Source organism: Staurois parvus, unplaced genomic scaffold (assembly GCF_062004578.1).
Source record: "Staurois parvus isolate SC_StPar_1 unplaced genomic scaffold, SC_StPar_1.0 ptg000056l, whole genome shotgun sequence".
NCBI lineage: Eukaryota > Metazoa > Chordata > Amphibia > Anura > Ranidae > Staurois > Staurois parvus.
In genome coordinates, this window is record NW_028317852.1 from 9,805,701 (window position 1) to 9,820,501 (window position 14,801).

The 14,801-nt window shown below is 41.2% G+C and overlaps 1 protein-coding gene across 7 annotated transcripts in view; it reads right to left on the bottom strand.

The window, feature by feature from the left end:
- Positions 1-14,801, bottom strand: part of LOC149469991 (suppressor of tumorigenicity 7 protein homolog) — a 281,605-nt gene that overhangs the window by 253,774 nt on the left and 13,030 nt on the right. For all 7 annotated transcript variants that reach the window (XM_089668326.1, XM_089668327.1, XM_089668328.1 and 4 more), the window contains exon 2: positions 12,719-12,801. In XM_089668326.1, the coding sequence (XP_089524452.1) occupies positions 12,719-12,801 (83 nt within the window). The remainder of the gene's footprint in view (positions 1-12,718; positions 12,802-14,801) is intronic.

Below are 14,801 nucleotides of genomic sequence, written 5' to 3' on the forward strand. Positions count from 1 at the left end.
TTTTACCTTTTGTTACTATAGGTATATATATGCTTTGTTCAGATTTCATGACTGAGGTTTACAAGCACTTTAAGACCACTCATCATAGTAAAGGGCCAATATTATTTTAAGGCATGTGTGGTAGGAAAAATAGGATTTTTGTATACACCATAAAATCTTTACAATGAAGGGCACAGGAAGTCCTAAAATCTTCAAATTATGTTTTTACCTCCAAGAGGACTAGATGTCAGCAAACTAAAAACTGTAGGCCAACCCCAGGTATAACATCTCCTACTACCAGCATAGCTCAGTTTTGTATTAAAGCTGTACCAAGAGAATAATCTTGAGAAACTGGGGAATGCCTTCAGCTCAAAAAGCCACTTGAAGGACGTCACACCTAAAGCTAGCATCAGATGAGGCAGAAATGTCCACCTATTATAAATTAGAGACTGTGAACAAAAGACCATGTGGCAGCCTTACAAATCTGAGAAACAGTTACCTGATGCCAAAAAGTTTAAGAGGAGCTCACAGTTCTAGTAGTGAGCCTAACCAGGAAACATTTCCTTGAAACTATAAGAGTACTACATCCATCTGGACCAACGAAGAACACTGAAGCTCACCAAAATGCCCTGAAGCAGGAGAGGATAAAAGGAAAAAATCTAGGTATACTGACTTCTGCCAGTGGATCCCAGCACCTGGATACAAACCTGTCCAGTTTGATGTTGCACCTGGAGTTCAAGATGTCCACATCCAACATCTCCCACTTGTGACACCTGGTCCTAGAACACTTTCAGGTGTAGTTACTACTCTTCCGGGCCTAGATGCTAGCAGTTGCGGTAATCTGCCAACAAGGCCTGCAATGTACACAACTGACAAGGAAAGAAAGTACAGTTCTGCCCAGAGCAAGATATGCTCTGTCTTTCTTGACGCAGCAAGAAAGGTAGGTCCTCCCTGATGACTGCAGTACACCAAAGCCATGGCATTCTCCGACTGATTCTGGATCCAATGACCCGTCACCAAGTTCAACCAGTGCTGAAAAGAACACCCACATTTCCTGAAGAACCAAGACATTTATTGGGAGACAAGATTCCCCAAGATAGCCCTGCAGCCCAGAACTTTAACTTAAGTGTGCATATGTACCAAAAAGAGACTTGATTGAGAATGAAGGTAACAAGCTTCCAGTTACAGTAGCCATCACATACAAAATTCAATGCCATAGCTATCTGCTCCATGTGTTCCATAAGCAGAGGGTCAATGGAAGCTAAAATCTTTCCCTTGTAGAAATTAGCCAGAGGCACAACAGTTTAATAGTATAGTTTATAAGCATCTTGTTTTTTCTTTTTTGCAGTACCATAGTGCATTATAGTAAATGTTAAATAAACTGACAAAACGGTGCATAAAACATTTCAAAAACTACAACCCCGCCTTTGCAAAACCCCCTCAAAACTCAGTTTGCCAAAACATTCCCAAGAAAATAAAATATAGACTTCAGACACGTGCTTGGTAGAAATTGGCGGGCATCAGGACAGTATTTGCGCTTGTGAACAGACAACAAACAGAAAGAGAAATCCAGGTTTTATCCTAAATTATACATCAGTGTGTATTATTTGACAATAACCACAAATATACTGTTCAGTTGCAATGAAATAGGCCACAAACTAAGAGATACAAAGCAGGGTTTATCCTGCTGTGAATATTTGACAGCTAGGGTCCATCTTCTTAAAGGCTAAGTTCACCTTTGGGAACAGGTAACATGTTACTGCTCCTATAGCTCTCCCACTGCTACCCCCCTCCCTGTGACAGTGGACTGGGGATCCTCTCGCACCCCTTGTCATAATTTCAAAAGACCGTGAATATGCGAGGCTCTGCCCTCCTGGCCTCGTCATTCATTCACATGAAGCTCTGTGACGGACGGCTTGTAGTTCTCAATCGACTGTAAGAGCATTGGTGAGCACTATGCTAATCCACCGATTCCTCCTGTCATTCATTGAGTATCTGCCTGGCCATAAGAGGTATGGACAGACAGCTTACACTGACAGTTTGCAGGAGCACTGCATTGCATCCGCGATCTGCTGATCACGGTGCAAAGTTTTAAAGCAGGGGTTAGCAATCCATAAATAGTTACCTACCAGTAGATTGTGGCAAGGTGACTAGTAGATCATGGTCTGGGCTTGCTGACCCACCATCCTTGTACTTATAAAGTTGGAGCTGTAGCAGGGACCAAGAGCCGCATAAGCCAATGCCTTCTCTGTAGAGCTGGCTCTTGTCCCATGCGGATACCAACTGCACTCCACCTCTTATCCCGAGCTGGCGATCTCCAGATTGGTGCCAGCAGCAGGCAATAACATCTTTAGGTCAGTGTGAAGCAATACACTGGGCATAATAGTATAGGGCCACTTTCATACTGCTGCACTGCAGTTCACCTACACCACAGGTGCAGTGCAGTGTACTTGCAGCTTTCCTGTGGGTTTGGTGCACTTATCCATATACTTCTATTATATCGTACCATATATACTATGGTACAATATATTATATTGTACCATGTTACACTCTAATTTAGGTTATAACATGTAACATTGTGCAAATGCGACAATCATGTGGTTTCAGGAGCTACCTGTGAGTGCTACTTGCTACCAGGCCTGTCCATTGTAAAAACTCCTAAAAGGGTCACGGAGGTAGCTGCCATCACTGTGTCTCCTTTCAGTGATCAGAGGCAAGGCATGTTGGTCATGAGCTGGTGTCAAAGCAGAACTTAAAAGCCGCATTCTGTGCTCCTTCTGAGATGGTGGCAATAGATCAGCCATTTTCATCTTATATTGGGGATACAATAGGATGGCTACGTAATATAAAACTAACTATGTATTATCACTACAAATAGGTGTCCCTGATGACGTCACATAAGACGAAATGCGTAAGCGGAGCCACACAAGCTACTACGCATGCACAACTGGCCGTCGGCCATCTTTGTTCCTGGAGAGAGTTAAATTGGCGGTTTCCTACATACTTCTTAATAGGATACGATGCAAGTGCAATTTTATCTGACAAATCCTGCGTGCTTGCGGTTTTACACTATGTGGAGTATTTGTTCATTACATGTATTCTACTTGACAAAGAAATTAGCGAGCGCTCAAGACTCAAATGCAGTGAGCAGAAAATGCACTAAAAAGGAACCCAAAAGACCTTAAATAACATATAAAATCAATGAGTGCAGCGTTATAGGGTTAATGATGTGCCAAAATATATGAAAATAAATGAAATGCAAAAAACAATAAATATATAAAGTCCTCCGTAAAGACACTAGGCACTATATATTAAGTGCAACTACAAAATGTCAATACACACAAAATTAAAGTTCATGTGTTGGTGGAGATCTGACATCAGTCAGATAATGGTGCTATGTGAAGATCCCATGCCCAAGTGATTTCAAATTAACTCCATGTGATAATAACCTGTTCAGCAAAGTGCAGGGGATATGATAAAAAATGCGCACTCACCAGTTGAGCATAATAAATGCGCAATTAGTGGAATATTAATAGGTGGTATGATCTGCCAGAGGACCCCTTTAAAGTGGATCAGATGTGCAGCCTGGAAAGAAACTCCCTTCTCTGGATCTGGAACTGCTCTGCAGCCATCTTCCAATTGGGATCCTGAACGTTATTAGCTCAATAGGCTCTCTCAACGAGGATCACCACCACTGCGGCACGCGCTCCTGATTTCCTGGTGGGCTTCTTGATGAGCATTATCTGTTTTCCATGATATCAGGTTTACAACCTTAAAGAGAATTTAATGACCACTCATAGTAGGGGGTCACAAACCTACTGGTAAGCCTTTCATGAAAGTGGATGTTATCATCTTGGCTATCTTTGAAGAATACAATTTCCATCACGGCATGTGGGACTGATTATTTAATTATTTAGATTACTCTTTAGACACTTTATGATCACTTTTTTTATTCATATGTTTGTTATATTTGTCACATTGATTGGTACAGGTCAGAATAGCCCTGTATTTTGAAAGGTTTTGCACTGCTGTTATACTACTATACTTCTGAACTACTTGTCAGATGGCTTACAATTAACACTATGTGTTAGCATAAGTAGAGGTCTGTCTCTTTGGTTTAGTAGTGGTGTATGGCTCAGACCAAGGTAGGTGTTTCTAGGACAACGTATTAATTTTGAAAGCAGGTGGAGGGTTACAGTTGCATTTATTACTTATTTTTATATTTCCTTTTTGGACTGCATTTGTCTAAAAGAATAACCACAGCAATACCAGACACTTTCACTCCCTTCCTGCCCAGGCCAACTGTCAGATTTCAGTGATGTCACACGTTGAATGACAATTACTCAGTCATGCAACACTGTACCCAAACTAAATTTTTATAAATTTTTTTAGACTGATAGAGCTTTCTTCATGATGTTATTTAATCACCATTGGTTTTTTTTTGCTAAATAAACGAAAAAAGACAGAACATTTTGAAAAAAATTAAGTTTTTCTTAGTTTCTGTTATAAAATGTTGCAAATAAATAATGATGTGCAGTGATGACGCTGCAGTAATGAGGCGGCACTGATAAGCTGTACTTATGAGGCTGCACTTATGGTCACCGATAAGGGTGCACTGATGGGCACAGATGAGGTTGCACTGATAATCAAGGAACTGATGAGGGTGCACTGATGACCAGGGCACTGTGTACTGTAACATAATACTCACTGCTCCAGTTCACAGATCCTTCCCTCACACATGGTCTCTGGGTGAGAGAAGGATAGCCGTTAACAGGCAAAGACCTGTTCTGTTTACATCTGTGATCGCTTGTGATTGGACACAGAGATCACATGGTAATGTACCACTGTGATTGGCTGTTTACTCTGATCTGTGATGAACTGTGTCCTAGGCACACAGCAGTCACAGAGACCTCCCGATGTACGCCTGAAGGACGCATGGGAAGCGCGCACATGTGAGGATGTCCATGGGTGCCCCTCCCAGAACTGGAAAATGAGGCCGTATATTGAGAAAAGCGTGAGCAGAAGTGGTTAATAAAACCCTAAGCTAAAATCATAGTTGTTCTTATATTAACCACTAGATTCTTGTCACCGTTTGTGGTGATAGTATATGTTTTGTATATTATGAAGGATTATAAAGACAGCATCTTACTTTGATGAGTTGCTGAGCTCTGATCACAGTGCGTATTCACACAGTGTTAGTGTTTTTTGCCAATAGTGGTCCCTCTCAGTCATTCAGCAAACTCTGAGGGGGTCTTCACACATTTGTGTATAAGAGTTCATTCACCACAAATTGCCTGCAGCAGAGAATATCTGGTCCTCATTACCGCTGTGAACAATACGGTCCTCAAAAAACTCACCCCTAGGGTTTGGCAGGGTTGAAACAGCCCTCATAATACCTGACCCATAACCACCTCCTCCTTCTCAGTGCCAGCACCCAAATCCTAATTATCATCCTTGTATTCCTCCTCTGTTTCACTGTGATGATGCTGATGGTCCATCCATCTCACATGGTTTATCAGGCCATGGAGTGTTTGGTGTAGGAGGAACACAAGAGGGATCATATCGCTAATTTGCACCTCATTGTGCCTCACCATTCTAGTTGCCTCTTTGAAAGGTGCAAAGATATTGCTCACGCTCTGGATGTTGAGCCATTGATTCTGTGAAAATAACAGTTTCACAGAGCCTGTCCACTTACCATAATCAGACAGGTAATCATTGATGGCACACTGCTTTTGGTGCAGCCTCTGCCGTACAGCAAATATTGTGTTCCAGCACATGTAGGTGTCACAGATTGGGTGCTGTACATGCAGCTTGTGTTGGAGCTGCATTTCTGTCAGGTGAACAATGGCAGAGTATGGCTGTCCAAAGTGGCCAGAAACTTCAAAGGCCTGACCAAGGACCTAGAGGAAGCCACAGTACTAAACAAAGAAACTGCTGCACCACCAGGCTGATGACGTGCCAGGCAAGGTACCAGGTTTGAATTTGACCTGGCAAAGGGAAGAGGTACTACATCTATCAACAAAGATCAGACCATCAAAGATTGCCCCCACCAACATGCAAACTGGCTAACTCATGACAGTGTTTAATTTATCTCTCAATTAGAAGAGATAAAAGGGAAACACCCCTGTGCTGCCAGTACTGATCACCTTAAACTGTTTTCACTCAGCTGAAATTGTTGGTAGAGAACAACATTTTGACATTGTGTATGGGTGCTTTTACAAATTACTGAGTTGTGGATAATGAATTTTAAAATTAATCTGCTTATTTTAGTACAAAAAAAACAAAACTAAATTAAACCGATATGTGCCATGAATAAAGAAAACATTAAAAAAATGTCCTGATCGTTGGCCACACATGCATTTTTTTTATTTATTTAATTTTTTTTAGATTTAATTGAAATCTGTAATTGTATTTAGGAAGAAGTATTTCTTTTCAATTGGCACAATGCCAGTTTTTTTTTTATTTAAGATCAAATTCTAACTGTATTTTTGAACAATATTATTAGATCTGAAATTTGACATACAATAAAAGAAGGTAAACTGGTGCTATGCTGCACAAATCACAAACGCTTCAATGACAAAACTTGTCCAGTTGGTCCGATTGCTTCTTTTTCAACTTATCCTAAAAAAAAAAATCCTAAAAGTGATGACAAATGTGCTAATTTGCTTGCACATTTGAAATATGGAATGATTGGACTAACATGTATGGGCAACATAACACGAAAATACATTATGACATCAAATGTTAAAACAAAATCACTGTTCAAAGTAGGTAACTTATTAGCAGATACATGGCGCCATCTTGTGGCCCATCATAACAGTGCCCAAATTGACTGCACAAGTTACCTATATGAATTCAGTTATGTGCTGTATATTTATTTATTATTTATTTCAGGTACTTATATAGCGCTGTCAATTTACGCAGCGCTTTACATAATTGCACATCAGTCCCTGACCCTCAAGGGGCGTACAATCTAAGGTCCCTAACTTACATTCATACATACACATACTAGGGCCAATTTAGACAGGATCCAATTCACATACCAGCATGTCTTTGGAGTGTGGGAGGAAATCGGAGTACCCGGAGGAAACCCACGCAGGCACAGGGAGAACATGCAAACTCCAGGCAGGTGGTGCCGTGGTTGGGATTCAAACCAACAACCCTAGTACTGCCAGGCCGAAGTGCTAACCATATAGCCACTGTGCTGCCCATAATGCTAGCATTATATATAATTTCTAAAGGCATTATAAACCTTCCTATATGCAACTTGTGTTTTTCACCTCAATAAGTGCATTGATCATATAGTATGCAGTTTATTGTTATTTGTTGGTCTGTATGGGCAGTCTATAGTAAAGTATATCATCACATTCCTTTGTCAGAAATTGCTGTTTCTTTGAAACATAAGACATGTGGCATGGCACTGCAGAGGTTAATGCATGACCTCGATCTGAGGTCTACAATTCAATATTTCCTGTGAAGAAACTACATATCCCACAATCCCTGGGTCTCTCAGTCTAGTGCTGGTGTAGGTTAAAGCAATTAAGAGAGCTTATCATGCTGGAAGAGATGTGTTTGTTTCATAAAATTAGCATGGATTTGCAATGCAACACAGAGAAATATCTAGGCATGCAAGAAGTTGCTTGTTTCTAGTGACTATCAATATATCAGATCCTGCTGGGGTTTTCCATTTAAATTAAACGTATCCATTAATGCCTCCACTTATTGCGTCACTAACATCCCAGTAGGTCAGAACATTTTAATTAAGCTTGGATTGCTTTAAGTCAAGGCATTACAGTGTCCTCCTTCCACTCCACGTTCTACTTCTATCCACAGTACCCATTCTACTCCCAGAGAACGTTGTAGATTTTGCCATGAGATTGGCTGACTTTTGTACTTTTATGTACCTTTTTTATGTTACAGAATATTTTTCAACTTTAAAGTAGAACTACAGGAAAACATTTTTTTCCCATTTTGTATAGAGCAGTGTTAGTTTAGTTGACTAACCATTTTCACCATAGTTTTAGTCAATAACATGTTTTCAGTGACTAAAACTAGACTAAAACCAGCTATAAACCAAGTTATGGTGGCAACTATAACTAAAATCTATTGACATTTTAATCAACTGACTAAAACTAGACTAAAATGTTAGTGGGGGGAAAGAATTTGGAAGAGATCCAATCAGAACTAATCTCTTGGACTTAAACCTGTGACTTTATTAGTTGTTCAAACCTTAACAACATAAGTAATAACAAGTTAATATAAACTGCTCAAAAAAATTAAAGGAACGCTTTTTAATCAGAGTATAGCATCAAGTCAATTAAACTCCTGGGATATTGATCTGGTCAGTTAAGTAGCAGAGGGGGTTGTTAATCAGTTTCAACTACTTTGGTTTTAATGAAATTAAAAACAGGTGCACTAGATGGGCAACAATGAGACGGTCCCCAAAACGGGAATGGTTTTACAGGTGGAGGCCACTGACATTTGTTCCCTATTCATCTTTTCTGACAGTTTTTCACTAGTTTTGCATATGGCTACGGTCAGTCTCACTACTGGTAGCATGAGGTGATACCTGGACCCTACAGAGGTTGCACAGGCAGCCCAACTCCTCCAGGATGGCACATCAATACATGCCATTGTCAGAAAGTTTGCAGTGTCTCCCAGCACAGTCTCAAGGGCATGGAGGAGATTCCAGGAAGTTATTCTAGGAGAGCTGGACAGGGCCGTAGAAGGTCCTTAATCTATCAGCAGGACCGGTATCTGCCCCTTTATGCAATGAGAAACAGGATGAGCCCTGCCAGAGCCCCACAAGATGACCTCCAGAAGGACACTGGTGCAAATGTTTCCGACCAAATAATCAGAAACAGACTTCATGAGGGCCCAATGTCCTCTAGTTGGCCCTGTGATCACTATCCAGCACCACAGAGCTCGATTGGCATTTGCCATTGAACACCAGAATTGGCAGGTCCACCACTGGCACTTTGTCCTTTTCACAGATGAGAGCAGGTTCGCCCTGAGCACATGTGACAGACGTGAAAGGGTCTGGAGAAGCCGTGGAGAACATTAAGTTGCCTGTAACATTATTATTATTATTATTATTATACAGTATTTATAAAGCACCAATAGTTCGCTCAGCGCTGTACATTACAAAGGGGGACAGAACATGTGACAAAACAACAACAATACAATGCAAAACATGGGGGGATCGAGGGCCCTGCTCTTTCGAGCTTACAATCTAGGAGGGAGGGGATGGTGGCACAGGAGATAGCTGTGGGGGATGGGGTGGTAGGAAGAGTGGAGGAGGTTGGCAAGTTAGCAGGGGTGGGGTAGGCTTCCCTGAAGAGGTGGGTTTTCAGGGTGCGCCTAAAGGAAAGTAGGTGATAATCTGATGGGTTGGGGCAGGGAGTTCCAGAGGATGGGTGACACCCTGGAGAAGTCCTGGAGGCGGGCATGGGAGGAGGAGACCAGGGAACTAGAGAGAAGGAGGTCTTGTGAGGAGCGGAGTGTGCGTGCTGGGTAGTACTTGGATATTAGGTCAGTGATGTAGTTCGGGGCAGTATGGTGGACGGCTTTGTACGTCAGTGTTAGGATTTTGAATTTGATCTGTTGCGCAATCGGAAGCCAGTGGAGGGATTGGCAGAGGGGGGTGGCGGAGATGGAGCGGTTGGAAAGGTGAATGAGTCTGGCAGCCGTATTCAGGATCGACTGAAGCGGGGATAGCCAGTGGCGAGGCAGGCCAGTAAGGAGGGAGTTGCAGTAGTCGAGTCGTGATATGATGAGAGAGTGGATGAGCTGTTTAGTGGTTTCTGGAGTTAGGGACGTGCGTATTTTGGCGATGTTGCGGAGGTGGAGTCTGCACGAGCTTGTTAAAGATTGGACTTGGGGCTGGAAGGATAGGTTGGAGTCCAGAATGACACCAAGTACTCTGGCCTGCGGGGCGGGTTTGATGGTGGCGTTGTTGGATGTGATGGAGAAGTCAATGGGGGGTGGAGTGCGGGCTGGGGGGAAGACAAGAAACTCAGTTTTGGAGAGGTTCAGTTTAAGGAAGTGGAGCGACATCCAGTCTGATATGTCGCTCAGTAGGTGTGTGATTCGGGCGGAGACTGAGGTGGTGAGGTGGGGGGTTGAGAGATAGATTTGTGTGTCCTCAGCATATAGGTGGTAGTTGAAGCCGTGAGAGTGTATGAGTTGGCCAAGGAAGGAGGTGTAGATGGAAAAGAGAAGGGGCCCGAGGACGGAGCCTTGAGGGACCCCAACAGAGAGGGGGAGTGAGGGGGAGGTGGTAGCATTATAAGTAACGCTGAAAGAGCGTTGTGACAGGTAGGATGAGAGCCAGGAGAGAGCAGAATCTCTGAGGCCAAGGGAGTGTAGTTTTTTGAGGAGGAGGGGGTGGTCGACTGTGTCGAAGGCCGCAGAGAGGTCAAGGAGTAGGAGCACTGAATAGTGGCCATAGTGGCAATAGTAACATCATTCAGCATGACCGTTTTGGTGGTGGGTCAGTGATGGTCTGGGGAGGCACATCCACGGAGGGAGGCACGGACCTCTACAGGCTAGACAATGGCACCCTGACTGCCATTAGGTATAGGGATGAAATCCTTGGACCCATTGTCAGACCCTACACTGGTGCAGTGGGTCCTGGGTTCCTCCTGGTGCACAACAATGTCCGGACTCATGTGGTGAGAGTATGCAGGGGGTTCCTGGAGGATGAAGGAATTTATATCATTGAATGGCCCCCACGCTCGACTGACCTAGGATATCATGTTTCGGTCCATCCAACATGGCCAGGATGCACCTTAGAGACTGGTCCAGGAGCTCAGTGATGCCCTGGTCCAGATCTGGAAGGAAATACCCCAGGACACCACCCATCATCTCATTAGGAGCAAGCCCGACTTTGCCAGGCATGCATACAAGCACGTGGTTGCTATACAAACTAGTGAGTACAATTTTGAGTTGCTGCAATGAAATTTCAGCAAAATTAACTATCCTGCTGCATTATTTTTTCACTTTGATTTTCAGGGTATCTTTGAATTCAGTCCTCTGTAGGTTGATAATTTTAATTTCCATCAAACAATGGGGCATCCTTACATTCCTAACACATTACCCAGTCCATATCAGTATAGATATCCAGCACGATATTTTTCCCCATTGAGATCTGATGTGTTTTCAAAGTGTTCCTTTAATCATTTTGAGCAGTGTATTTACTCCAGGAATAAATAATTAGATGGTAAGATAGTATAAGATTCGAAAACTAAACCAAATTAGATTTTACTTGACTAAATCTACTGTAGATTTAGTCGACTAAAACCATATTATATTTAGTAAACTACAACTAGACGAAAACTAAAACAATTCAAACTAAAATGTGACTGAAACTAAATGGCAATTTAGTCAAAAGACTATGATTAAAACTAAACTAAACTAAACTAAACATACTGTAGCTGTCAAAACTAACACTGGGATAGAGTAAGGAATGGTTATAACCTCTGTCAATATATTTTTCATCATGTGTTCCATTGTGGATATTTCCCTTCAATTCCTGTCTCATAGCCAAACAGGAAATGAGAGGAAATCCCAAATTAAGAGAATTCCTTGGGGACCCCAGGTCACCAGAACTAGTATCCCCATTGGAAAATGTCCCCACTATTACTTTTCTGGGGACAACACGACATTTGCTATTTCTTTTATTGTCACTTTCATTGACAATGGTAAACAGGACAAATGGAGAGAGGGAATCTCTCTAATGGGGGTACAGACAGCAAAAAAGCCTGACAGGTGTTCTAATCCCTCTGCACTCTATCCAAAACTTAAAAAAAAAAAAAAAAAAAAAAAAAAAAAGCTTTGCCTTTAGTTACACTTCAAGGCCTCGTTCACACCATAGTGCAGATATGTCAGTTATTCTGTAAGCATTCTGCAAGGGCACAAAAAAAAAAAATTGTTCTCTACGTGCCCTGTTCACACCACAACACCAGTATCCCATGCAGATTTTTTTCTGCGCAGAAATCTACATCGTGTATAAAACTCACTGAAATGCTCATAAACACTGATGTAAACTGATGTCTCTGCAAGTAAAATCTGTGCAGTTTTCCCATCAGTTTTTATGCACGTGTGATGTGAACAAGCCCTAAAAGTATTCAGACTATTCAGCTCTGCTCATATTTTGAATAATGAGGACATCTTGCGGTCAGTTTAAGTAATGCAACTGAACTTCTGCTACTGAACTACTTGTGAAGATTTTCAACGATTTCTTGCAATTCGCAGTGCGATTTCCATTATATTCTAAGTATGTGAAATCACAACAAAACTGCAGAAAAAGTAATGCAAGAACTACTTTAGAAATCGTGCTGCAGCAAATCACACGTTAAGACACGGACATTCACATTCATTAGATGCAATTTCAGGTGCGATTTCAATTCACAAAATCGCACATGGAATCACACCGGTATGACCGGGCACTAAGAACAGTAAGCAGTTCATAAGAAATCAGAACCATTAATTTGATTTAAAAACAATGGATATTTTTGGGTATTTCTCTCTCTTTCTCGAAGGAATACCTAAATATTTCTATATATTTTTGTTCACGTTGTCATGAGCTGTAATCAGAACATTTCTAATTTGTGTCTCTGTTCAGTGTGAAAGAAATGCTGAACAGATGAAAAAAAAGGCCACTGAAAGAGGAAGAAGTATCTATAGTGTATGACTTTAAACTCAGGCCATAGTGTACAAAATAACTTTCAATACATACCAATATTAGTCCAGATATCAAGGATGATGTGCCAGTAAGAGCAACATAGAACTTTGGAGTCAGTGTACTGATAAATGCAGACACTAAAACAGAAACACAAGACACATTTATAAGCATTAATTATACAATGGAGTGTTGGTATAAAGTAAAATAGTCACCCTATTTAGTATCAATTAAAGATTTTAAAATAAATCAGTTAAAAGTCTGGACTTTAAGTATTTTTGTAGACAATGAATCAAGTGAATCTCCTTGAAACATATTGCTAACTGTAGCACTTTCTGTCACTTTACTGAGGCTCTTTAAACATTATTACATCATTAAATTTATTTTTAAATTATAAACAAACAGTGTAAGTACTAAATCTGACCTGATATCAGCCTTTTGCCAGTCTCTGAATAAAAGAAGTGAAGTGTGAGAGGAATAAGCAGTACAAGGAGCCAATCAGTGCATGTGCTGACAAGAAGCATGCTGATAGGAAAGAAAGCACAGTGACAGAGAGATGAGCTCAACACTGTGCTGCCTCTCCTTTCAATGTCAAAGGTTGAATGTTGATGGTTATAGGACTGAGGACTTCTAGCAGCAAAAAAAAAAAAAAAAACACTGGGGAAGTCTATGGATTGAAGATGACTAATGCAGTAAAAGTAAATTTTGCTATTTTACATTTTTATCTTTTAATGAGGTATCCATTTTGCTCATATTATTTTTATCTTAGACTGATTTTCCGGCTACCTAGTCCTTCATGCATTGCAGACAGCTGTATGAAGAATAGTAAACTATTACTAGAGCTCTTTTTAATTTAAGAGCATACTGGCCTATCAAACACATTTACAAAGCAAAAGAGCTCAGCTGTTTGCTACTCTGCATACGGTGAAAAACTAAAGAAAATGTCAGTACATATTAGGGTAGGGGAGTTCTCTGCTCCCCGGTCAACACCCACAAACCCTCCCACAGTAATGCCTCCTACATCCTAGAACTAGCCCAGGAGGCTGGGAATCATAGATTTTGCAGCTTTACGTGGGGGATAATGTATGAAGCCCTTCAAATCCTTCCTCCAGACTGCTGCTGAAGAAAGAAGATTTAGGCTCCCTGTGACGATATCAGAGAAAGAGAGAGAAACAGACAATAAATGGTGGGCAATACATATATAAATGTAGGGGTCCATTTATAAATGTTTTTACACAAGTTGTGTTTTCAACTTTCAGGCAGGACTGACAACTATTCCTACTGAATCCAATTAGAAAAAAATGTGAAACGTGTGTGAAAGTTATGAGAATCTTGCGTGAATATATTTATAAAGTGCACTACCCTGCCTAAGTACTCCTGAAAATCTATTAAGGTCAAGTACAGATATGTTTTTTTCTTTAATTTTTACAGAACAGGGTACACTAACAGCAATGAATTTACATAGCTAGCGCTTTAAAAAACAAAAAATGAACACTTGTTTTAAATCTTTATCTTGCATGTCACGTGACTGCTTTTTTGTTCCCAGTTCTGCAATGCCCAGGTTGGGAGCTAGGCTAAGTCACCTCTTAGTGACTTCACTTCAGCTTTTTCTTGCCCTTTGCCCAGGCCATGCAGAGCAAATGTACAGTTGCAAGAAAAAGTATGTGAACCCCTTGGGATTACGTGGAGTTTTGCATGAATTGGGCATAAAATGTGCTCTGAATGTCATCTAAGTCACAACAATAGAAGAACACAGTCTGCTGAACATAATACCACACAAACATTAGATGTTGCCATGGTTTAATTGCACATAACATGTAAACATTCACAGTGCAGGGAGGAAAAAGTATGTGAACCTTTGGACTTAATAAGTGGTTGACCCTCCTTTGGCAGCAATAACCTCAACCAAACGTTTCCTGTAGTTGCAGATCAGACCTGCACAATGATCTGGAGTAATTTTGGACCACTCCTCTTCACAAAACTGTTTCAGTGTAGCAATATTCTTGGGATGTCTGGTGTGAATCGCTCTCTTAAGGTCATGCCACAGCATTTCAATCAGGTTGAGGTCAGGACTCTGACTGGGCCACTCCAGAAGGCGTATTCTGTGCTGTTGCAGCCATTGTTTTGTTGAATTAATTGT